This window comes from Microcebus murinus, chromosome 11 (genome assembly GCF_040939455.1).
Source record: "Microcebus murinus isolate Inina chromosome 11, M.murinus_Inina_mat1.0, whole genome shotgun sequence".
Taxonomy (NCBI): domain Eukaryota; kingdom Metazoa; phylum Chordata; class Mammalia; order Primates; family Cheirogaleidae; genus Microcebus; species Microcebus murinus.
Window position 1 is genome coordinate 8,238,470 of NC_134114.1, and position 26,631 is coordinate 8,265,100.

Genomic DNA, 26,631 nt, shown 5'->3' on the forward strand with positions numbered 1-26,631 from the left:
TTCGTGTTTTTTATTACTGTGGAGTTTTTTTTTTTTTAAATTCAGTATACTACGGAGGTACAGATGTTTTGGTTACATGGATTGCTTTTGTACTGATTGAGTCAAAGTTGTAAGTGTGCCCATCACCCAGATAGTGTACACTGTACCTATTAGGTATGATATCACCCATCTATTCTTTTCTTCTGTTCATTAATTTTTTCTTCTGCTCCTTCCCACCTGTGTGATTTCCGTTGAGTTTTACTTCCATCTGTGTACATGAGTGCTGATCAGTTAGCTCCAGTTTAATAATGAGTACATGTGGTATTTGTTTTTCCATTCTTGTGATAGGCTTTTAAGATTTTTTTCTTTAATACTTATTTTGTTCAATTTGATTATAATGTACCTTGGTATAGTTTCTCCATGTTTCTTGTGCTTAGGGTTCCTTGAGCTGCTTTGATCTGTGGGTTTATGGTTTTCATTAAATTTAGAAAAATTTCTGCCATTATTTCTTTAAATATTTTTTTCTGTTTTCGTCCTTTTTTCTCTCTCCTCTCATTTGGTGGCTCCATTCACACATATATTGGGCCACTTGAAGCTCACTTATGGCCTGTACATTTTTTTCCTTTTTTCTTTGTGTTTCATTTTGGATCATTTCCATTACTGTCTTCAAGTTCATTAATCTTTTCTTCTGTATTATTTAATCTGATGTTAATCTCATTCCCTATACTTTTTATTTCAGACATTATGCTTTCAACTCTAGATGTTTGATTTGGGTCTTTTATATATTTTTCCTATTTCTCCTTAACTTTTTGGACATATGGAATAGAGAGTTTAAAGTCTTATATTCAAAATCTTCTAGTGCCTAAAGACATTTCTCCATTTTTAAATTGTTATGATGATCTAAATATTTCTCAAGGAAAATCATAATTGGTTAAAATAAACAGAAATTATATCTTAAGATGGTACCCTTATTTTGCCACTATCTAGATCTTGTGTCTCATCAGACTCATGCCTTGAAGCCCATGCCTGTCCAGTTAGTGCTACAAGGCAGGGTGAGCTGGGCAGGGACTTCCAAGTGAGAGTGCTCTTAGAACACTAAGTGACAATCCCTTGGCCTATGACATCTTGCTCCCATCTTTGCATCATATGTTGTGATTGATCTGCATGATGTAGAATGAGGCAGCCTTGATCTTTGTCTAAAACTGACACATCTGAGATACAATGAGGTGCTACAAGTTGCCCAGGCTCACCATAGTCAGGAAAGGTGGAGCCTGGGTTTGAACTGTGATTCAAGTCAAAGCTTCCCAGGCCATACTAAGTTCAGAGGGACATAGATCTAAGGGCCCAGTTTAAGGAAGCAATTTCCATCAGCATCTCTCTCCTAGTCCTGTAAGTCTATGTTCTGGAGTTCTGCCCAGGAAAGCCCTGCTTTTCAAGCTTTTTTCCACCCATCTCTGTTTGAAGGCAAGAGACGTATCTTCAGTTTAAGCCCAGCCCAACTAGAATTCTTTCAGTATAGCATTAGGGATGTCTTATGGGCAGGGAAGACAATTACGTTCATTCCTAAGAGGTGGGTCTGTCCATGAATTAGTAGCCAGCTCTGTGGGAAAAGTTGTCAGGGGCTGGGCCCCAAGAGCTGGGATGTCACATCTGGGAAAGAAGGAAGTGCTGCAGCTTGGACCGTAGCGACAGAAACGAAGGATGACAGAGAACGAGAAGAGTGACGAGAAGGCAGACACCAATAAGTATGAGCAAAAGGGAGGGTGCATTACATGATGATGTGAGGTCAGCACGTGTGATGCCACAGCACGGAGCTTCTGAAAGTTATCTGGGGCTATGTGTCAACATTAAAGTGGTTTTAAAGAAAATAAATGTCAAAGAAAAGAGTGATCGATGAATATCCCAAATCCCAGGACTGGATATGAAATGAATGAAACATGGATGGCAGAAGTCCAAACTTTCTTGGTATTTTCCACACACTCACTCATTCTTCTAAGAGGTCACATCAAGGCACGTTAGCTCATGTAACTATTAGTGACCAAATGAGAGTTTTCTGCTATGGTGACGCTCTTTCTATCCAAAATGACAGTGGTGAGAATTTTCTGTGAAAATCAATGAGGAACAATGTCACTTTATAAGGACTCAGAGGAAAAGGTCCTCCTAAGCATCTTTCTAATATAATATATAATATATTATATTTAACAATTTTGCCAAAGACAACTGAAAATACTACAATACTACTCTTCCCTGTAAGCCCATAATTTATAAATGCAAGGGGTTCTTTTCTTTGGGGTCTGGGACCTGGTACAACATTTTTAGTGCTCAGCTGTGGTTTTATACAAGGTGTTTGGGCATTAACTCCCTTAACAGTTAATGATAGTGCTGGGAAAATGTCAACATGTCACAATCTCCCCGGAAAACAAAGTAGCTCTGCTACATAAACAGAACGGAAAACATTTCCCCGCATTTTCAATGACTGTAGTCACATCTATTCCTCTCTGTTTGTAGTGGTCTTCAAGGACTCCTGAGCCCTTAAGAGGAATTTTTAAAAGGCATACCTTTCTAAGTCCAATAGTTCAACATAACTGGTTTTTTTCTGTGTCCTCAAAATCTTTAGTAGGATTGTATTTCTCAAAACTGGACCTGTATTATTTTCTGAGGACTTGCTCATAATTCCAGATTTCTTTTTTATTGTAATGAACTGGCCGTACCTTCCAGCTCCCTGCAGCCAAGTTCTGCAGGGCGCCTGCCGCCCCTTCCAGCGTGTCTGGATTTGAGCACTCAGAGAGCAGTGTGAGGTAGGGTTTGACTATTGAAGGGTGCCACAGCATCTGGATCCCTTTTGGTGGTTCAGCACAGTCTGGAAGAGGTCCTACTCCATCCCACTGGTGAAAGAAAAACGAGAGAGTAAACATCTTTAACATTGTCATGCTTCTCAATATCGCCTTCTGCACACATTGCATCCAAAACCAAAAGCAGGGTGTGATAACATTTGTTGGCCATCAGTTGCATGGAGGGTACTGCATCAGCAATTCCCCAGGGACCACCAAAAATAGGAGAGCCACTCCTGCCGCCCACGGAGAGCTTAGGATCGAGGATGGAGAAGGGTTTGGAGCATGCACACAGTGAAGGTAACTGCCAGAAGAAGGGTATAAGCTCCTGGAGAATGATTCTAACAAACTGCTGTAGGTAGGACAGGGAAGAAATGTATTGATTTTGGTTGGGCAGGGTGAAAGAAGGCTGAAGGTCAAGGTAGCATGTTTTAGAGTTAGCACGCTACAGGTGTTGCACAGTAGTTATCATCAATCAAATGCCCGCACTTCTTACAAATAATTAGTGACTGTGATAAATTTCTATATAATTTGTAAAACACATGTAAATTGGCTACTATTGTTGCATCTAACAGATGACAGAATGGATGAAAGAGAGAATATTATTATGGTTTATTAGACACACTGACATGAGTTATAGGCAAATCTAGATTGTATAGCACTCCTGATAGTTAAATTTGCTTTGAATTGAATCTAATGAATAACGGGAGAATGTATAATTAAAAATTAATTACACATAATTTTAAAATTATGGTTATATGCACAAAGGAATACCAGTCAACTATTAAAATTGATAGTTACGAAGACTATGTAGCAACTTGGAAAAATAATAAAAAAGAACAAAGCAGGGTGCAAAGTACTATAGGGTTTGTGTTTTATCCAGGTAAAATACATCATAAAACATCTGTAATGATCATAGAAACATTAATAAAATGTTTGCCTTTCATTTTTTCTATACTTTACCTTTTCTGCTCTATTATTTTTATAATTTAAAAAATATTTAAAAAATAAAATAACGATTCTGATCTTTGATTACACAAAGCCTTTGTCTTTCATGAAAAATAAAGGCAATTAGTATAATAAGGGTAAAAATGAAATACACTAAGATTAGAAAAAGTATGCACTTTTCTAATGCACTTCATATGCACTTCTGAGAAAAATCACAGTAAAATAAAACAAGTTCAGTAGAATTTTGGGTTGAGGACATTAAGCTATTTAGCTTATTTGTGTTTATTAATGCTTATTTAAAAATAAATATAACCAAATGACATACACTAAGCTTTCTTGCAGATGTTTATGTACCTAGATATATATACATGTGTATATATATGTGTGTATAAATAAGAAAACAAAGCTATATTTCAGAATCTGATTAAGTTCCTTAGTTCTGAAAAGTTTACTGGAAGAAAATATATGCTAACTTTATATCCTTGAAACATAAAAAATGGAAAAGTGGATAGAGATACTACATGTAATGCTATTTAACTATCACAAATAATTTCAAGACTTTTATTTTTTATTTCTCAAGAGCAAAATTAAAAACTCATGTCTTCTTCTCAGTAATGATGAAGCCTAGTTTAAGTCAAAGCTAAAGCTCAGAGATGAATGACATCCCATGGATGGATGTTGGACATACCATTAAAGGTCATTTTCAATGTGTGTGTCACTCAATTTTAACTTTATAACAAGGGCACTCAGTGTGGGAAGCTTCTTTTTCTTTTAACCAAAGCTGCATCTCATTCAAAGATGACTCTACGCCTGTGAATAGCCTATCAATAAAACCAGGACATCTCTTTTAAATTAAAAAAAGAAAAAAGGTGAACCAGCCCTGTCACGTTGCTCCTAGTTCATTATTGGAGCCTGGCTCACTGCACTGAAGAGGAAGCTAGCACTAGGAAAAGACAGCAGTCATTCTGTAGGTTTGTCAGTTTCAATGATGCAGCAGTGGCAACACTGGCTTCTCAGAGGAAACCAGTTTGGGGTGGTGAATCTGTCTGCTAGTGTAATAGGAAATGGAAAATTATTTCATTTTGCTTTGTTTTGTTTTCTATTTTGTTGTCTCCTTAAAAATTTTAAGCAATCATTTTCATATAAAGATCTAATAATATTCAGAAAAATCAAAATATGAAGTTCCCAACGCAACGTGGATGAGATTTTCCTCCCCTGGAAGAACTAACTTAACAGCAGGGGGTGTGCAGAAGTGGCATTTGCATGCTCATTACATGGCAGCTGAAGTATAAAAGGGGGGAAAGTAGCTGTGTTATCTTTTGCAGGGTTTCATCTCGTTCTTCTTTTCTAACTTCTGCACAATAAAGCAGGATAAATGGTTAAATCAGTAGACAATTTTCTTCTGCTCTGACATATCATCCATGTAGCTCTTAAATACCTTTCGTTACAATCTTTTCTTAATGGCTACGGAGAGAATCTGAAGGAAATAAAAGGGCGACTGATGTGAACACAGATAATCTTTGATGGCAACTAGAGACGGAGTTCAAAGGGGATTCTTTGCTATTTCAGCACATTGACGGCACCCTGGAATGTTGATATTGAAGCAAAAAAAGAAACAAAAACTATTTCAAAGCCAGTTGATGTACCCACCAGAGCTTTATCTGGGTACTGTGCTCAAACTTTTATTGAGTTAATAGGAGGAAAATATCAATTATCCATTAAAAATAGATCTTCACCACCTGTAAAGTGACTGGAAGTATTCTTTAAGAGCTGGGTTAACATACTTGACATTATTTGGCCTAGCCAATCAACACCAACATGGCAATGGGGCAAGGATGAGGTCAGGATCAGACTGAATTAGATGAAACAGTTCTGCACGTGCAAACTTTTAATGCTAATCTTCTCTCGAGTGAGGACCCATGGGAAACCACAAGATATGCAACTCTTTCACCAAAGTGAAAGTACATAATTTATAAATTTAAATATAAGATGCCACTGTCCTAAAATTCCTATGAAAATGTACGTTACCTTGAAGGCAAGCAGTGGCTAAATATTTAACACAGTCAGAACACCAACCATACAGCTACTGTGTTTCCCTGAAAATAAGACAGGGTCTTATATTTATTTTTCCTTAAGAAGACACCCTAGGGCTTATTTTCAGGGGATGTATTTTTTTTTTATTTCAGCATATTATGGGGCTACAAATTTTAAGGTGTCAAATAATGCCCTTGCTCCCCCCCCCACAAGTCTGAGCATTAAGCGTGACCATCCCCCAGACGGTGCACATCTACATTTATTCAAATATAGTTAAGTCTTCTTCTGGAACATCATCATCACTCCCCAAACCCCGAATTCCATTGTGAAATTTTTGTGACTCTATTTCCTTTAGAACCATTGGCCCCAATCTCTCATGTCAAGCAATAGAGCTCTCATGGGGCAGATGAAAAGGGCTGCTCATCTTCTTTCCCCTGCATGGGTTGTGCAGATACGCTGCGTAGCCACGCCCATCACTAGGTCTTATTTTGGGGTAGGGCTTCTATTGCGCAAATGCTTAGAAATCCTGCTAGGGCTTATCTTATGGGTGGGTCGTATTTTTGGGGAAACACGGTTTTTAGTGCTTAAGAACACATAAGTAAACTTATAAACCTTGAGCAGACTGGGTTTGTTTAGTTTTATTTCTTGAAGACATAGTACCAAAAATTATTTAAGAGCTTGAAATATAAAATATATATATATATATATATATATATATAAAATAATATATTAATATAAAGCAGCAAAATGTTATCAAGTCGGGGGAGAGGACTTTCTATATAATGAAGAAAGAGTACAACCGAGGAGACAAAGTATTAAAGTATTTGCAGGCAGCTAATGGGGAAAATGCTAGTAGAGTATTTTTTGGTTTTATTATCTGCGTTATTACCAAGTTGTCACACACACACACACACACACACACACACACACACACACACACACACACATCAGTGTGTGTGCTTATATATCTCTATTCTTCTAGTGGCAGTGTAGAAGTCAAGTAAAATAAAGGGAAAAAGAAAGAGAAGAAAGGCATTTGCGGTTTTAAAAAAGGTTTTTTTCCCTGGTTTCACCTTGTTCCAGCTTGGGGGAAATTTTCAATGAAAATCGCCCTTCCTCCTCAGAGTTTTACTCCTGATGCTTGAGAGTTAAATAAATGTTGCACGAATTTGTGCAAATTTTTCATTTTCATTGGTTGCATTATAGCAAATAAAACTTGCAAAAGTTCTAGTGCCTCTTGATTCTTAAACATATCACTTAAATGTACAAATTATACTTTATGCAGGTCATTCATATCCTGTCAAACAGAAAAAAAGCGTAACATATGCTTTTAGCATTAAAGCTTCTCTTTTTCACTGCCTTATTTATAGGAATTTAGAATTTTACACATATATTTAGAGCTCATGAAACTCTAAATTGCTGGGTATGTAACCAGAGTCTGGAGAATTTTTTTATGGACAACACAGTAAGCACTAAGAAAATTTCTTAGGAAGACCTTTTAGCTACACCATCACCTCTCTTCCAGGAAGCTCTGCTGTGGACAGGCTGGCAGTACCATGTACACGGGGGATTTGCTGACAACAGATAACAGAACAAAACAACAGATTGATTTTTGCCACTCCAAATAGTGCCTCACTCAATAACATTATTATCAGCACTTTTCTTTACAGGCTTCAAATGACTGCATGACTAATATCGATAAAAATCAACCAACTGTTTATATCATTCAATCTCTAAAACTATACAGAATTGAAAATATGAATTCTCCCATTAAGAAGATAATGCTCAAAATCTTTTTGGAAAGAAAGGGAATAGAAAGCTTCCCTAGGTAGAAGCCAAGGGACTGCTGAAATTTAAATGTGATGCTTTTTCATACGGTCACAGTCAACACAGAGAAGACAGAAAGCTACTGGAAAACGTGTTTTTAAGAGGCAAACAACCTAAGTGTTGGGGATGTGTTCAATGTGCAGGTAAAATAAAAAGCAAGCAAGAAAAAAAGTCTTATTTTAGACTTGCTTTAAAAATACTTGTGTTTCCCTGTAGAGCTTAAATTCTATTTAAAAGATTTCTGTCTTAGTTGGTTTGAAGATGGAATAGTTAAAGCCATTTGTTCCTTATATGAAGAAGAAGATGTAAGTTAGGGATAAAAACTAGAAAGTAAAGATGCTTTACTTTATATTTTTTTAAAAAAGAGACTGTATAAACATGGGATTCTGTAAGGTATGGAGACCCACAGGACTTCTCTTATTATTACATTCATAAAAGCCCCCATTGGATGAGAAGAATTACAAGACAATTTCAGTTCCTCCCTCTGAGTTAGCCTGCAACTTCCCCAGACTCTGATCTCCAATGCCCTGGGCTGGGTACCACGGAGATGCCGATGAGAGGCAGTCAGGATGCAGGGAGAAGGATTTTTATTCCAGGAGAAGTGCTAAAATGCGTCTCTTCCCACATGTCACGGGCTTGATATAGCCTCAGCCAATCAAGTCTGTGCAGAAAAGACCTTTTACTGCTGTAGCTTCAGAACATAAACAGAAAAGGCTGGCTTCACCAGTGGACTGCATCTCTACTACCTAGATTCCTGTACCAATTAAGGAGTATCACAGCCATTACACATGTGCAGGCTCACTTTCATTTTTTAAGAGATTTCAGTGAAATAAACAATAGACCAGAGATAATGCAAGATAAAGGGAGTGAATCTGCAGCAACGGGGAAGTATTCTGGTTTTTAGATCCCACTCTTCCCTCCCAGGGGAAGTCACACATTGCAAGATGTGGGAAGAGAGGATGGCTCTAAGTAGGTAAACTGTCAGGGAATGTTCTCTCGAGCAGGGTTTGGTTTAATTAAGCTGCCATCAGCACTAAGTACTTAAAAAAAGCAACAATCAAAACCCAAGTCCATCCACCGTCTGCCACTCTTGCTTGGCTTGGTTTGAACAGTAGAGTTACTAATTGATTTTGCCTTTCCAGTGTTTTGGGGCCATTTCCAGCTTTTGTGGGGGTAGGGATGGGGGGATAGAGGTGATAGGTACTTATAAACTCCAATTAACTGTGAAAAGCCAGAAGAGAAATGATTCTTTGTGTTGATTCTTGGGAATTTCAAAGCAAAGGGTCGCTTGTGTGTCTGAAATCCCCCAGGAGCTATTCAGAAGCGTCTCTACAGCTGGGGCTGAGGCTGTGTAGAGCGAGAACAGAGTTGATGGCTAATTAGCTGTATTTATGTGGCACCGCACTGTCTCCAGGCTCTCCTTGCAGAAGATAGGAGGGTTTTGCCTTGGAGAGATTAGAAACCCACATTCAAGAGGCAGGGCAGGGGTTTTCTGAACAAAGCATCAGAACGAAAGAGATGCAGGGACTGCCCTGCTGACTTGGGCATGGGGCGGAGGGGCGGAGTGGGCAGCCTTCCCTGGGAAGGTGTGCCAGCGAGGCTGGCCATGCCACTGATGCTCACCTAACGTTCTCTCTGCTCCTCCCTTCCCATCATATCCAGGGAAACCTGGTCCGTGGTCCTCCTCACTACCTGCCTCCTAAAGGGGCTTGGTCCCTGACAGGCCAACCGCCGTCAGATAATCCTGTGGTCTTGGCTGGTTGCTGAGATCCTAGGGGATATGTCCCTCGAGAGACAATCTAGTACACTGGTCTCAACCGGGGAAATTAGCCCCCAAGGGGACAAGTGACAATGTCTGGAGACATTTTTGGTTGTCATGACGGAAAGAGAAGGTGCTATTGGCATGTAGTGGGCAGGAGCCAGGGATGCTGCCAAACGTCCTCCAGTGCACAGCCAGCCCCAGAGCAGAGAATCATGTGGTCCCAAATGTGATCAGGGCTGAAGCCGAGAAAGCCTGGTCTGGTGGTATAAGACACAGAGTTTTGGTGGTGTGGAGTGCTGAGTGATAACATGCAATTAAAAAATCTAAATGAGATATCTGAAGAGTTTTAAGTCTGTAAGCTCACTGAAAATGAAAGAGAAGCACTTTTAGGTGATGTGATGTGTTTCCTATTAGAGGCGAGAAAGAAGAATCCCGTTCACGCATGGCAAATGGCAAAGGAGAGGGGCTGCACAAAGCGTGCCGCGTGGTCTCTGCAGGCTCACGGGGGTTGCTGCTTCCAGGACATGAGATATCAAGCCTGGAGTCCACAGGTGCCCAGCATATGGTGAGGTGAGAGCAAGTGAGACTACACTAGAACCAGCCAAAAGCAGTGAGTGGCAGCTGAAATAAGCAGATGGTTACAAAGGAAATGGTATTAAGCAGCAAAGGAAAAAGTATGGTTACTAATGAGAAAACACGAAAACTGTCTGGAAAAAAAAGAAAAACAACCTGTGATATTAGGAAGTGAAAACCTAAGAACATCAAGACTGTTATGAAGGAAGATCCATAAAGTGATATTAAAAAGTGAAGTCTATGTTCTTAAACTGTCATTGACATTTAAGGTTAATTAAGATAAATTTTGGATGGTGTATCAAAAGCCTTAAAAACACTCAGTTGGCCTGGCTATTTCACTTTTAAGAATTTGTCCTTATGAAGTGATTAAGGATATAGGTGAGATTTAACTACACAGATGTTTATTACAGTTGACATTAGTAAAAATTTGGAAGCAATCTAATTTTCTAATAACAGGGCATTGGTTCATAACATCATGATACACCTCTACGGTGGGATTCTCCATAGCCCTCCACATTCCGGCAGAGGGAACTATTTACTGGCAAGGAAAGAGGTCATGCCATGTCAGCTGATAACCTGTCATAAAACTGCAGGGAGATCAAAGCCAGAGGGGACTTTTGTGCACACCTGTCCTCCCCTGCAGCGGTGTGCCAAGGTGGGCAGTGGGAGCCCTCACCTGGGTGCAGGTAATAAGGGGCCGCACTGTTTGCAGAGAATTTACAGACAATGAAATCAATAAAACTTGGGTTTTTATTCATTACCATGTGCAGACAATGCTAGGCAATTTCAGCGATGAGGTACTCCTCCTCACAGGGCCAGAGAGCCCCTACTTACTGCAGCTCCCCTGAAGAGACCACTGCATCCCTTTTTTCTTTATTGAGAGAATGCACAAGGTCCACCTCCAGTCATGGCCACAAGGTCCACCTCCAGTCATGGCCACAAGGTCCACCTCCAGTCATGGCCGTCTCACAAAAAGACTACACTTCCCAGCCTCCCTTGCAGCGTGGGCGCTATGTGAGCCCTGCTGGCCACCGGGAGGTGAGCAACAGAGATGTGTGCAACTCAGGGGTGTGGCCGTAAAGGCAAGGGCACTCCCGTCTTCTTCCTCCCTTATTTCTGCTCCTGACTGTGGACATGAAGAGCCACCTTGGGCCATGAGGAGGAGGGGCGGCACCCTAAAGATGAGAGCCTCATGGGAGACAAGGAGCCCGGCCTCTGAGCACATGGTGGCAGAAGAAGGGGGAGCGAATGCCACGCAGAGGGACAGTGTGAGCAAGAGCGTGGAGGCTGAGCAGTGGGACCTTTGCCCGGGCCAGCGGAGTGCGCAGGGAGTGGCCTGAGGGTTCTGCCGAGACACGTCTTTGATCATGGAAAAAATAAGGGGGGGATTAAGGGTTTTACACAGAAGCCCAACTGCTCCGCTTCTGTGTATAAAATACCACGCTAAGCATCACAAGTGAAACTTCCCACTAATCTGTGCATTTGGCATCTGCAACTTAAGAAAGGCGAAAGAGAACGAAAACATTTAAATTGGCTGTAATCCACTAAGTTTTGAAACAAAGATTTTCATGAGAGAAGATCTACTGTAGAAAAATACTAGAACAAAATCATGTATCGATTCTGACAGGTTCACATCCTCCCCCATGTGAATATATATGTATTACATACATATATATATTTTTTTACCCACTTGAATGTAATAACTTCAGATTGATTTACAAGCAGAAAACAGAGGTTCTGAATTCTAGGAGGTCCTGCTGGTTTAGTTTTTGTTTTTCTCGGCAGGTTTCTCTGTACGTGGTCAAGCCCACACTGAGCGGGTCTTGTAAACCACGTCTGCTCTGGCCTTCAGCCAGCAGGAGGACAGCGTCCTGTCACCTCTAAACCAAGTTGGAGCAGGACGGACCCCAGGACACCATCACAGGATCCTTGGCCATATCCCAAATTGAAAACCAAACCAAAAAAAAAAAAAGCTTATTTTTTACAAAAGGTACAAAAAGTAAATGAATCAATTTTATCTCCTTCTATTTCCCTGGACTGCGATCTTCAGACTGCCCCCCTGCCCCGCGGTGACAGGTCGTTGGTACGAAGCCCTGCTGGAGGGCAGGGAGGATCCCGCTGGGACAGGTGTGCCTCCTTGGCGTATGACATGCAGATTGCTTTGGGGGAGGCTCTGCCCAAAGAGAATGAGAGAAATTAGCAGTTCCTTATAATGCAGCAGCAGGCACTGAGCAGAGTCAGAAATGAATGAGTTTACAAGGTCCTTCTAGACCAGAGTGTGATGCGTAGCGTGTCAAACACGTCTGTGCCCAGGGGCTCACAGTCTGATGGCTCTAGTATGTTTCAATAGCAACCACTTTTCAAATGAGAGCATGCATGCAACGTATCTTTATATCGCATATTTTCTTCAATTATCCTTATCTGAGATTTAAAAGGAAACATTTCTGAGATTTTTGTTATAACTAAATCTGACCTGCAGATTGTTGTATTAATAGTATTTTTTAAGGTCCAGAATACTAATGCCAAATTTAAGAGTTAAAAAAAAAAATACCAAAAAGCAAACAACAACAAAAAAACCTTCTGGAATAGAATAAGCTCCAGAGGCCATAATTAAAACAATTATGATTTTCATCACTTTGACTGCCTGCTACAATATTTGGCTCTTCTGTCTTGGGAGATCTGTGTTGTGGACTAGATAACCTTTCATTTTACGTGGTCCTTTATGTCTTTCTCTTAGGCATCTTAAATTTAAGAGAAAAAAATGTATACATTTTTATAAGCATACATTCACTTAGATACTCAGTGCCTTCTTAAACATTATTTTTAAAGGCCATTTGAAAAGATTAAATGTAATTTCCATTGTAGAAAATTTATAAATACATAAATACAAAAAGAACCATTATCTTCTGTTTGATGTTACTCTGCTTTTCTAGAAACCTATACATTTACTATATGCATATAGTATTTTATATTTGCATATGACATATTACAAAACTGGCCAGATTTTATCTATATCACCTATATCTATATTTATATGCACACCTGTTTTTATATTGCTGCTTTCACTTTACTTGTATTATATATTTTCTCTAATCATTAAATACTCTTCAAAAACCTGACTTTATGTGTAGTAGAGATTCCAGGGTATGCATGATATCTGACCATCTTTAAAGCTGTAAACCCTGAACTCTCTGTAAGCTTCTAGGTGAGACAGATCAGTTTCCAGGCCCTGCAGGTAACCTGCGACTCCTAGTGTTCACAAAGATGGGGGTGCTTTGTCCTGGAGAGGCTTTGGAACATCGCCATTGCCCACCATCCTGTGACCTGTTAACAGTGATGAATTAGGGCTTTCGCACCTGCCCTCCCTTGGAGCAGCCATTCTGTGATTCCTTTGGGCTCCTTGACTCCTAGCTGGAATGGTGACTGCTTGCCCCGGTGCAAAGCACTGGAGGGACGCCTGGGTTATTAAGCACGGCTATTTCCCTGCTGGGCCCCAAGCTGGCCCCACTGCCAACCTTGCCCAGCAGGTGGCGCCACCTAGACCCAGCTCTTTCCCTCTGCATCCCTTACAGAGGTGCTGGCCGCCATGCCAGGTGGCACACTGGATTTGATGACACCTTCCTATTCCTCTCCTTCTGCATTTAACCTTACATTCTGCCTTGACTCTCCTCCCATCTCCGGGCCTTTCAGCTCTGCTTCTCTTCCACCAGTCTTTAAATGCAAGCTAGTTTTTACTTTGACCATTATTAAATGCATTGGACTCAACACAAGATACTGAACTTTTTATACATAACTTTTCAAACAAGCATACTTGTTATCTTTTTACATTGAAGTTGATAATGAATTTTCTGGCACTTATAAATATATTTGTATTAATTAAGAACACCTTAAAGAACTTTAAAAATTTTCATTTGGCATAACATCAAATCTTCTTTATAAAAAATAATATTCCACTGTATTTTAACTTCTAGAAGTTTCTGCAAAACTTTCTTGAAGAAATATTTTTTTTTTCCTTGAAGAACATTATAAGAAAAAAGTGGAACAAATGAACCATACAAATTTTCATTTAGGCTTTTGGTAAAAATCATGAAATTCTATTAATACCTTTATCATGCTCAACTTGGAAAGGAGCTCATCAATGTCAAGAAATATGGTTCAAAATGTAGCATTCTGAGTCTGTAAAACTGCTCAGTCAACGTTTCATGGAGGTGACTAACACCTGGGAAGAAGGCCTCTATCATGGGTGAACTCCATGAATGTTCCTTCCCCTCTGACCTCTTACTTCTATTTTTTTTTTTTTTTTTTTTTTTGAGACAGAGTCTCGCTTTGTTGTCCAGGCTAGAGTGAGTGCCATCGTGTCAGCCTAGTTCACAGCAACCTCAAACTCTTGGGCTCAAGCAATCCTCCTGCCTCAGCCTCCCGAGTAGCTGGGACTACAGGCATGTACCACCATGCCCGGCTAATTTTTTCTATATATATTAGTTGGCCAATTAATGTCTTTCTATTTATAGTAGAGATGGGGTCTCGCTCAGGCTGGTTTTGAACTCCTGACCTCAAGCAATCCACCCACCTCAGCCTCCCAGAGTGCTAGGATTACAGGCGTGAGCCACCGCGCCTGGTCTGACCTCTTACTTCTAAACCAAATCAACTCCTACTCTCATCTGTCCCTGGGAAGGTTTAAATCCATGTAAATGCATTTTGGCAGGGTTGGGGACAGGGTTTGGTGTTAGGGCTAGAATCTTACTAAATGAGACACAAGTGAAAACGATATTGACCATGAGAAGGATGCACACATTGGAATCTGAGCAACAGCTCAAACCCTGAAGATAAAACCCCTGAAATCAGAGTGAATTCAACCTCAGTCTCTTTAGCCCAGGCTAATGCTGTATTAATGCAATTTCCCAAATCTGCCTTCCAAAGTTACCCCAAGATGTTGCAGAAGATTTTGAGTCCTAACGTCCCGGGTGAGACCTGGGAGATTATGATCGTGGGCCAAGCTGGGAAGTGCCGTACTCCTGCCTAGATGCTGTTCTCCCTTTGAACATTTATCATGCTTGCTCACATTTCCAGCAGAAGGCAGGGTAGGCAGTGGGCCCATGTAATAGAATGCAGCAAAAGAAAGGATGAAAAGAATCCATTACACCTCGGTTAGCCCATGTTTCAGTTGATTTGAAATCGCAACTGTTCAGAACCCATAATGGTCTGGCCCCCTTAGGTACCAGGCGCAAAACTGAAGTATGAGGCAGCACCTGGCATGATGCCTGGCACTTAGTAGGTGTCCAGTATATACCTGCGGATGAACACTCCCCTGGTGGGAGACTTTTAAGTGGCCAAGTTAGAAGCCACGGTTCAATCCCTCTTAAAAAAGGCTGCTCTGATTCTGGGACAGGATGGAGGACACAGAGCACTGACCCGAAGCAGGAGAAAGCAGGGATGGGAATCCAGTTCTCGGTGGGGAAGGCTGCCATCAGAGAGGCAGTGAGCATGACTCCCCTAAATTACAGGCATGCATGAGCTGGAACACAGACATCCAGGAGTTGTGGGAAGTCCCTGGGGCAGCCCTCAGGGGCTGCAAATAGCTAGAGAACCAGGACCTTAAAAAATGTTAACACTGATGAATTCAAGGGAGATTCAGAAATTAGGTTTAAGAATGCATTCCCATTAATCAATACTCTAAATAAAATACTTTCTTTAGCTTTTACTTGAAGTAAAACTGTTTATAGTTCATATTTAAACTATTTATAAAATAGTTTAGAAAATTGTGTGCTGTGATCTAAACAAATGCATTTTTATTTGCATTATTTATTCTGAATTCAAAGCCTGGCACGAGAGTGCTGTGGCTCCTGTCCCTCTTTCTCCGTGGTCTGCTCTCAATAACAGTTTGGATCCTGGTCTGCACGACCCTCAGCAGCTGGACGTATGACCACAGTGTCCACAGAAGGCTGGACGTGTGACCAGTGTCCAGGGAAGGTTGCATATATAACCTCAGTGTCTGGGGAAGGCTGGACAGGAGACCACTGTGTCTGGGAGAAACGGGGACATCGTTGGTGGCAGGGTTTGGGGCAGGCAGCAGAATGGGTAGCCTGTTCCCACCACTCCCTGTGCCGGTGGGGCCCATGGCTGTGTGGTTTCGTCTCCCAGAGGCTCCAGGGGACAGGAGTGGAGGCTGTTCTGACGCACCTGGGTTGAGAGGTGCTGTCTACGGGCTTTGCTTTTCTGCAGGGGACCCTACTGCGGGACGTGAGGGCCATTCTGTTTTGAAGAGGCGTCCCTCTCCAGCTGGACGGCATTCTGAATTCATCTGAATTGTCCCCCAAGGCCAAGGTTCTAATGTCATCCTGTTAGAAAGGCTGTGAATCTCAGACTGCTACCTCCCATATCCAACAGCAAGTGCAAGACTGCACATCAAAACATTTCAAAACCTGCTATCAAATACGTGTTGGATTTTGCGCCTGGCTCTCTCAGCTTCCCCTCTTAAGCCACGACTCCCATTCATGCATCCGGGCCACCTGTGTGGCGCCTGCCTGGCTCCGACAAGGGCCTCAATAAATGTGTAGCTCAACGTATGGAGAAATCAGCTCCTGGGTCCACCTCGACTCTAAGAGCTGGGATGTCAGAGCTTGCCTGGGACTTGGGTGGCTTTTTTTTTTTTTAAAGTTTCCTATCTTGGCTCAGTTGCAAGACGTGGGGGACGTCACTTAATGTTCTACCGTCTCAGCTGTGAAATTCCCACAGGAAAATTGTGCAGACGCGTCAGTGATTTTACTTTGCATTGAAAATGCAGAGCTGTGTCTCTCTCTATATGCAGACGAAATATTAATGCTGTAATTAGGGGAGGGGATAATTGCATGCAGCTGCGAGCAGCCCACATCACCTGATCCTGGGATTTCTTTTTCTTCTTCTTCTTGCCCCAGCACCCGGAGCTCTCGGCGTCCTTCCCGTTGGCCTCCCCACAGAGCAGCCCGTCCAGCTCGTCCGTGCCCATGTGCTGTCCCTGAGACGTCTCTGCCGCCAGCCGGTACGAGAGGTTCCTTAAAATGCACACACAGTTTTCAACGGTCTGGAGAACCCAAACAAAACAAAAAGGGAAACAGAGGAGAAATGAATGGAAACAAACCAGCACTCCAGTCCTCCACCCCGGAAAGGCGATCGATCTCCGCGCCCGCACTTCGGCATCTCTTCGGATGCGTTTAGCCACTGGCCTCTGAAGATCCTCCGACAGCCACAGCGCAAAGAATTTAGAGAAACCTGCAAAGGTCTCAAGACCTTTTCTCCCCTACAAAGATACTACTTATCAACCACAGTTACTTCTACAAATATCTGTCACTGTTGACTGACGTTTACTTGTGAGAGGGGCTTGGGGGTCGAGGTTGTGAGGAACACAGACGTTGGATTTCGGTCAGCTCTGCTGGGTGACACGAATATTTACTGTCCACTGGGGCACTTTCTGGGTGTCAAAAAGGGCAACAGGGCAAGCCAGGGTCGTCCCAGGCAGGTGAGGGGCCGGGTCACCTGGGGCCATAATGTCTTCAGTCTACTGGTTGTTTTTGAGACAGCTGACGCTCTTATTTTCTTAGCAAAAAGGTTAAGCAGTAGTTAAGGGCACACGCTGGAGAGCTGGTCTCTACCAGCTGCGTGACTCTGGACAATGCATCCAACACCCCTGGGATTCGATCTCTGCCTCTATAAAATGATCATCATCGCACCCACAGCTCAGGCTGCTGTGTGCGCTGGGTGAGCTAAGGTATGTGTGGGTGGTGGGCAGAATGCTCTCTGCGGCCTGTGGCTGTGTTAGGTTATGTGGCTGGTGGAGTGGGGACAGCCAGAGGAGGAGATTAGCTGGTCTGTCCGTGTGGGCCCCCGTGCTCACGGGGTCCTGGAAGGGAAAGAGGGAGGCAGGAGGGTCAAAGCCAGAGCCACGTGATGTGAGAAGGACGTGACCGGCCATTGCTGGCTTTGAAGGTGGAGGAAGGGGCCACAAGCCAAGAATCGCAGGCAGCGTCTGGACACTGGAATAGGGAAGGAGTCACATTCTCCCCTGGAGCCTCCAGAAGGAACCAGCTTTTGTGACACTTTGATTTTATCCCACTGAGACCCATTTAGAACTGTAAGATAATAAATTTGTGTTGTTTTTAAGCCACTAACTTCGTGGTTATTTGTTACACAGCACAAGGAAACCAGTCCAGCATGGAAGTTCTGGGAAGAATGCCTGGGCACAGGAAATGCTACACACGGGTTCATATCCTTAATCACGGGGGCAGGCAGCACAGCTCGGAGGTCCCGAGCCTGTGACCTGGGGCTAGCTGGCTTGGGTTCCAGTCCTGGGCCTGCAATTTAAGAGCTGTGTGGCCTTGGGCAAAGTGCTTGCTCTCTCTGTGCCTCTATTTCCTCATTTGTAAAGGTGGGTGATGGTAATTGTACCAGCTGCAAAGGGCTGCAGTCAGAGTTCAAACGAGTTAATAGATACAGCTCTTTGAGTAGTGCCTGGGCAAAAGCATTTGCTAAAATACCAGTTCCGATCGTTAAGAAGAGGAATCAACCAAAGGGAGCCCGCCGGTTGGCCTGCACCAGCCCAGAGCCTGCCATGGCACGTGATGTTTGACTGGAGGACAGTCAGGCCTCTTTGTTCACGCGCCGTCTTCACGCCGCGACAGCAGAATGAAGCGTCAGGGACAGAGACTGCTCTGCGTGGCCCACAACGCGGAAATACTGCCTCTCTGACCCTGTGCGGAAAAAGTTTGCTGGTTGAGACAAGACTGACCTTTGTCCCTGACTTGACGAACCACAGTAAAACAGAAAAAAAAAAAAAAAATCCAGTTTTTAGAAAGGACTAAATAATGATGGGGAAAATGTTAAAGCGAGCCAAGTTTTGTTTTAAAAAGCACAGCAACTTGGCGGTCGTCTGCTAAGTAACAGCCACCCTCCAAGGCAGGGGACACAATTCCAGTGCCCGGACGAAGGGCCGAAGCTGTAGGTAGCCGGACCCGATCGCGCCCCTGCTCTGCAGTCCTGGGCCAGGGCTGGCACGGGCAGACCTGCCCTGCTCTGTGTCCCTCTCTCGCCTGGGATCGGGTCAAAGGCAGCGAGCGTGCGCCCTTTATCCGTCACGTGGGGCACGGACATCAGCTCGCGTCCAGGGCAGGTCTCGGGGGCCTCCGCCACGCTAGGCCTTCCTTGTCAGCTCTCCCAGGTTCCACGCGCTGCTGATCCCACAGGCTTTGAGTCAACTTGATCTTCTATTTCAAGCATCCTCCCAGAATCAAAAAAAGGCACCGGCGAGGAAGCAGGTAAACACAGGGCGACGGGTGACAGAGGGAAAAGTCTCTCCTTGGCGGGAGAATGTGGTGGCCTAAGTCAGAACGATTTTTCAATCAGCTCAAACTGATTTTTCTTACATCAGAGACTTGGGAGAATAAACTTCTTTCTCATCCCCGCCGTTCGTCTTCCCGGGGGCATCGCCGTTCCCCTGTTTAACAAACGGCGACTGGGGAATAAATCAGCAGTTTTGAGAAATAATTTATAATCTGCCTGCAGCTGGTGAGAAGCTGGGGGGAGGGGGAGAAGCTGGGGGGAGGGGGAGAAGCTGGGGGGAGAAGGGGAGAAGCTGGGGGTGGCGGAGGGTAGGGAGGCGAAATGAGAGAGGGGTTCACAGGGATCAGACTCATCTCTCATTAAGCCTCCTGGAGTTTAGCAGCCTGGCTTGCTTTGGGTGAGTTACCAATTCAAGAGCTTTGCTCTAAAGCAACAGGGAAAAGGGGGGAAAAAAAGACATAGGACGCCAGCGTCCTACTGCTGGTGCGGCAGCTGGTGGCTGTGCTTGGGACGTCACTGCTGTCAACAGCGCTTTCACCAGTTCCTCTTGATCACCGGGGTCATCTTGACTCCTTATTTTCTATTACAAAGGGCTAATTTGGAAGTTGTCTGTAGAGTGCTCTACCATATGTTACCCATTCAACAAACTGTCCCAATTACAGGAGCAGAGCCTCACGCTCGCATGGAATCCAGACTCTTTTATTCATTAGCTTCTCTGGCCTTAAAGAGAATGTGTATTCATTTCCACCCCCACCCCTAAATTGTCATCGTGAAAGCTCAGAAGTGGCCAAGCAGAGGGCTGAGTGGAAAATTACAGTACAGTAATAACACGTTAAAACTCAACAGGCACAGTCCGGCCAGCAGAGCATCGCTGAGTAATTTGTCACATCCGATCCTTTCAACAGCCTTGGCGTTCAGCTATGATTATCCTCCTTGTCACCAAGTTGAGGTCACTTGGGTATGGTCCTCCAGCCAGTGGGAGCTGGGGGTGGCACAGTCCGCCGGCCCTGTCCCAATGCCAGCTCGGGGCTCTTGCGATGCCATCGGGGATGTCTTGGGTCTTCTGACTCCAGCCCTGAACACTCCCACTTATTTCAACTTCCTCTTTTGGGGAAAACGTGGATATTAAAAGAGATGACCTCCAAGGTCCCCTGAGAGTTTTAGAAATCTGAAACATCAGAAAAAGGTACCTGTGCCAATGAGCACGCTGGTTCGTGACACATGCTCCTGAAGTCTGTCTAAAACTCCAGTGACAGAGCAGGCACCCCTGGCCAAGGCACCAGGCTGTTGACTCTTATTTCATTTTCAACTGCAAGGCCAGCTGGTATTACAGCTCTCTGGGTACCCACCATGGGAAGAGGCTTAGTCCTCCAAGGCCTCTCTCCTTCACCATTAGGAAGCCGTCTTCAGTGATGCACCTTCTGCAGCCCTTTTAAGAACCATGTGTCTAGTGTGCTAATAGGCATCAGTAAACACTCAGGACGACGTCTCGACTAGTCACTTCTTTAGAGATTTAATTTTCCCCTCAATGACATTAAAAGGTCTAAAATGTCCATTTAAGGGCTTTTACAAAAGGGGAATGCTTGGTCTTTATTACGTTATATTTGTCTCTGAGATTAATAACACGTAGTAAATGAGTGGATGCAGACCTAACGGAGCGGCAGAGTAAGGTGGCAAGTGGCGTTCATAACAGGGCCAAACTAGGACTCAGAGGGCTGGAGTCCCAGAAGTCTTCTTGGGTCCAAATCGGTGGGGAGTACGGTGGCTCAGGCCACAGTGACATTCTAAATTTCTTGGTGACTCTCATGTGTAGTCAAGGTTGGGAAGTGCTGTGCTAACTTATCCCCAAAGCCAGTGAATAACTACACGACTAGAATCACTCTTGCTTTTGCTTTATCTGGCTTTACAACTAAACTACATTCCAACAAACTCCTGATCAGAGAGTCCATTTCAAAGCTTCGTCTGCTAAGGCAGGTTCTTAATCCAAGGTGCACGTTGAATCATCTGGTGAACTTGTAAAGGTGCAAAAACTGGACACCAGAACTAGACACTCAGATTCAGAGGACCGTTGTCATGGGGTGTGGGGAGATGTTTTTATTAACACTCCAAAGGCAATTCTGATGAAGAATCTGGGTTGAAAACCATAGAATTAAGGCCACGGTTCATAATCAGGGCCAGATTTGCTCCCCACAGGACACGTGGCAGTGTCTGAAGACATTTCTGTTTGTTACAACAGAAAGAGGCTGTTATTGGTATCTAGTGGGTGGAGCCCAGGGATCCTGCTAAACATCCTACAATGCATAGGACAGCCACAGAACAAAGATAACTCAGCCCCAAAGGGCAGTAAGCGTGGCTCTTGAGAAACCTTTATTAAAATATCACATTATGTGTATTACTTTAAAAGTATCAGTAAAGTTTGTGTTTATAATAGTTATTTATATTTAGAGTGAATCAAAACTAATTTAATTGAGACAAAACAAAATAGCTCAAACACTAGAAAAGCCCACCCAGTTCTATGTTGGCTCCTGAACTAAAACACTGGCTAGGCATTGATGATTTAACATGTTGGTAGCTCATTTATTAAGCATGGTGACATTTATTTAGCTCTTGCAGGCCTTTTAAACAGGTACTTAATACAATGAACAGTTGTTAAAAGGCTAACTTGGAGTAATATGGGATTATTCAAATATCAGGTAGTTTTAACATCCTTTTTTCTTTGGAAAGTGGATTGTATTAAATAAAAACCAGAAGCCTGTGAGCAACGTTGTATGCAAAAGTTTATACACTCATCCGGAACACCTGTGGTTTGAGTAATCTATAAACAATCTAAACTTTTACTCATTGCTAAATTAAAAGTTAGCTACCTAGTTCTAGGCTGGCAGGAGAAGTCCTGCCTACAAAATGTTGTGTTCTTATAAGGAAACCAAGACAGAGTTCAGAAGGAAAGTACTGCCTTCGCTATCCATTATTGTTAGCTGTTGTTCAGTCCCACGGGCGTCTTTATTCTCGAACACGCTTTATCTATGCAAACACAACAAACCTTGCTATCGATCTCACTGCTCCCCAGCGCAGACTGGATCACGTACAGCAAGGCATCCGTGAGCCCGTCACACTCTCGCATCCTTCTGCGGGCCTCCTCTCCAGCCGAACTAACATTCCTGCAAAGCAAAAGGCCACGTCAGCAATCTCTGCAGGTGTCACCTAACGAACATCCTGCCACGCCTGTCTCCTTTCATAGTTTTAGAGAACACGCTTTTATGGTTTGTTTATTGCTTTTTCAGAATGTTTATCAAGCATATAGCTTTCATGAGTAGGGATGGCTTCGATCAACACATCCTAGCATTGGAGAAGTCGCAGGTGTCTGGAAGGCAACTCCTGAAACAGACAACATGGAATTCCTAAGACGCGATCTGCCCGGGTCCTGTAACCGCTGAGAATGGAAGACTTTCTGACAGACCTTAAGGGTTACTTTATTTACAGTCAGAAGCTTTTTGATTCAAAGGATTCTTCTTCTTTGAGAAGTCTGAAACAGTTTCAAAGGTAGAGCTTGCGACTTACTGAAATATTTTAGAGATCTAAATTCATCTGTGGCAAAAATATACCTACCTTGACCCAGCCAGAAGTGGATTTCTAGGAATATGTTCTAAGGACATAGTTTTGGGTTTCTGTGACAGCTGAGTTATTGGGATGTGCCTGGCACCTCTTACGGGAAGGTGTTGCTCTGAGCTCTATCTTATACCAGCACAAGGTGAGCTAAGGCAACAGACAGCCTGCTGTGATGGACTGCCTGGTACAAAGCAGGGAGGTCTTTCTCTAGCCTTTCCAAAGACTCAAGATGATCCTAATCAAAGGTGAATTTTCAGGGTGCATTTAGTTACTCCACTACCTGAGAATATGTGCTTCCTTTCCTCCCCATGGTTAGGATTTGGTTGCAGTAGTCAATTTCTGCAATGACTGTGGACAATATAGCCTGTGAGGGTTGGAGGATGGAGTGGTGAGTTAATGGAAGGTACATAGGGACTGAAAGAATTTAGAGATCGTTGGGGAGAATGACAGAAAAAGGGGGCAGCTGGGTGCAGTGGCTCACCCCAGCTGGTACTCCCAGCCCTTTGGGAGGCTGAGGCCGGGGGATCACTTGAGGCCAGGAGTTTGAGACCAGCCTGGGCAACATAGCAAAACCTCTGTTTTGCTACAAAAAGTATTTAAAAAAAAACAAAAAGGAGGTGGGTGTGGTGGTGCACCTATAGTCCCAGGTACCAAGGAGGCTGAGGTGGGAGCGATGCCTAAGCCCATAAGTTCCAGGCTGCAGTAAGCTATGATTGCGCCACTGCACTCCAGCCTGGGACAGAGAGACCAGGAGGGCAGCGGTTCTCAAAGTTTGGGACCATCAACATCCCCAGGGGGCATGTGAAGTACAGATTGCTGGAGTCTCCCACCCAGAGAGTCTGGGTGTAGTCAGATAACTTGCTTCTCCTTGGTGATGCAGATGTTAAGAACCTGTAAGAAGATAGGATTATTCTCATGCCCCGAGAGGGTGTGGTTGGGGAGGGCAGTGTTCTTTGCTGACTGCTGGGCCAACTGTGGGGCAGATTCCAAGAATCCCTGAGGTTGCACACAGCCTGGAGAAGCTGAATAGAAGGAATCTCCAGCCCACTGTAATTGACACAGACATGCTCACTTCCTTTTCAAATCATCTGTTGCTGTTGTACTTAATTCTGTTTCACAGATGAGCAAACCGAGCCTGAGCGGCTGCCCACGGCCACACTGCTCAAGAGTCGGGGAGCTGGGAGGAAGCCGGGGTCAGAGAAGGGAGGAACAGCAAGGCTCAGGTCTCCTGGGAGACATGGGTGGGCCGGCTTGTTAAGAATTAAAATAAAATAAAATAAAATAAAATAGGCCTAATGCTAAAATGCTACCGAACATAAATGTTTTTTCTTGGATATCTAAAAAGTTCCATACAACGTGTTAAGTAGGATCTGTCAGTATTTTCATGCAATGCTGGGAAAGGTTATTCAATTCAAATTAGTATTTCTGGCATTTACTGATCTTCAAATATAAACAGAATTTCTCAGTTTCATAGATAATATAACTAGGCAAATATGGACAGCGTTTTTACGTAAAATTTTCTAAATTCCACCTTGTGGTGGCCGACCTTTGTTTCTGACACAACCTCTGGTCTGGTCGGGGGCGAGGGAAGAACTAATTTTCTGCTAGGAAAAAAGTGGTAAGAGGCATATTGGTGTTATTTTAGACTAGAAGGATGACCCTTTTAAAATAACATTTTAGACCATTTCTCCTTGAAATGATTTTCACCAGGTTGAGCTTTGAAGTTATTAAAATAGTAAGTTTGTCAATAATTCCAACCAGATCTCTTTGGCCAGAAGAACACTGGATGGCAACGTGTGATATATGTGAGACTCTTTATGGGTTGGCAAAGCAGACTGTATTTCCAAGTGTAGAATTGTGGAATTCAGGATTGAAAACATGGGATAGTCCAAAACATCCTCTACACTCTTCCTTGACTGGTGTGTTCAGTCCTTCCTTGAATGTCCTTATGATGGAGGCGGGCTGCCTCCTGATTCACCAATTAACTTCCTATTGATCAGCCCTGATCTCACTAGTAATCAATAAATGTGCAGGGCCAACCAATAGGAAGTAAGTGGAATGAACACCTTAACCAACATTAGAAGTTGCCAACATTAATCTCAGCATCTTTCTTTATTCTAGTTTCCGTTTGATTCTAGTTCAGTCTCCTCCAGAATTTAAAAAGGTATTGATTGATGACTATATTAAAATGCATAATATATTGAAAAATGAGAAAGGCGAATAACTTAAGGTTCCCGGCAGAGAAGGGGAGTGACTGAGGCACACACACGTATACACATACAACCACACACCTGTGATACGGAGCAGAGAAAGGAGTTACCACGTGTTGGCAGGTACGTTGAGGCTCAGTATATATTTTTTTATATGTACTATCTCTTTTCAATGGGTAATGGTTTCCTATAAGCCTTTGGGCTTGGGTTTCCAGTTTTAATCAATGATTCCTGAATGCATGGAATATCTAAAGGGAATCTTTGGTTTTCACGTTGGAGAAGAAGAGGGTTTCCTCTTCCTCTTCCCCTCAAACAGAAGATGATTCATTCAATTATGGTATTTCAGCTTTTTATTGTTGTTATTTAAGACTGTTGATCAACATGTCAAGGTAAAGTCATGTCAGTTTATGATTAAAATATTATAATCATGTTAGCAGCACATTATAAAACTATAACCATCACAACTTTAACACAGCTGAAATTCTGGTGTCTACACATTTTACTATGAAACTATCGTTTACTATGAAACTATCATTGGCAGCGAGCCAATCACCTTCTGCCCGTCATGTGGACACCATGTTTGGCTTGAAACTGATGCAGCAAAATTTTGTGCATAAACATACTATTAAATACCTGTAGATTACTTGTTAAAAGCACGAAGATGTGTATAATATCTAATCCTTAGAAGTAAGCTCTATAATCTTGATTGAATTATCAGTTGGTATGTTATTTGGAAGTTTCTGCTTAGAGGCTATATAATCTTTTTTATCTAATAGATAAAAATGAAATAAATTTTATATCTTTCAATTAAAAGATCAACCTTTCATTCCAATGCAACTAATGAAACTGCTTCCTTTCCCCTGTCTTAAGTGATATTTGACATCTCATTTCTTTGAGCCTCCATCACTGGCTGCACGTAATTTAAAACAAATTCAACACATAGTGCTCTCATAGGATACGGCGTGGAGCTTGCACCATATGTTCAACTCAACCGAGTGACTGTGAGATGAAAGATGTGTGTCTGCTTCAGATGGCCTGGATATGAGAGATCAAACCACAGTGAAAACCAAGGGATGAGATTGTAATTAGTCTCTCTCTTCACAGCCCCCTAGCTCTGGTATTGATCTCTGTTACTGATCACCACTGACTTTGTATGGGAATTATTTAGGCTTACATGTATACCCAGCACTCAGCTGAGTGCCTGACGCATAGTTGGCTATTACTTGTGCACTCAGCTTTTCCATCATATTGGGATTCAGGAAACTGGTGGCATGTCTACAGCATGACTGATTTGCCTCTGTGCTCACAGAATAAGTACCAGGTGTTTGTTCCACCATCTGAATACAGGCTTTTTCTGCTGTAGTCTGTGTTCTGCCCCTATAACCCCCATTCTGGATTATTCAGGGCAGTCCTAATTTGCAAAGAAAGAAAAAGCAATCGAAGGTAATGCATAACACAGAGAGTAAAACTATTCCGCTTGATATATGAACTTTCTTATGATTGTTCCTAATATCGATTGAGTACTGGAGAGGACTGCACAATTTTGCTG

At 42.9% G+C, this 26,631-nt stretch overlaps 1 protein-coding gene across 3 annotated transcripts in view; it reads right to left on the reverse strand.

The window, feature by feature from the left end:
* The window catches only part of CTNND2 (catenin delta 2), an 862,752-nt gene that overhangs the window by 114,276 nt on the left and 721,845 nt on the right, over positions 1-26,631 (reverse strand). For all 3 annotated transcript variants that reach the window (XM_076007934.1, XM_076007935.1, XM_012790278.3), the window contains exons 13-15: positions 22,307-22,424; positions 16,829-17,014; positions 2,691-2,864 (exon numbers count right to left, since the gene is read on the reverse strand). In XM_076007934.1, the coding sequence (XP_075864049.1) occupies positions 2,691-2,864; positions 16,829-17,014; positions 22,307-22,424 (478 nt within the window). The remainder of the gene's footprint in view (positions 1-2,690; positions 2,865-16,828; positions 17,015-22,306; positions 22,425-26,631) is intronic.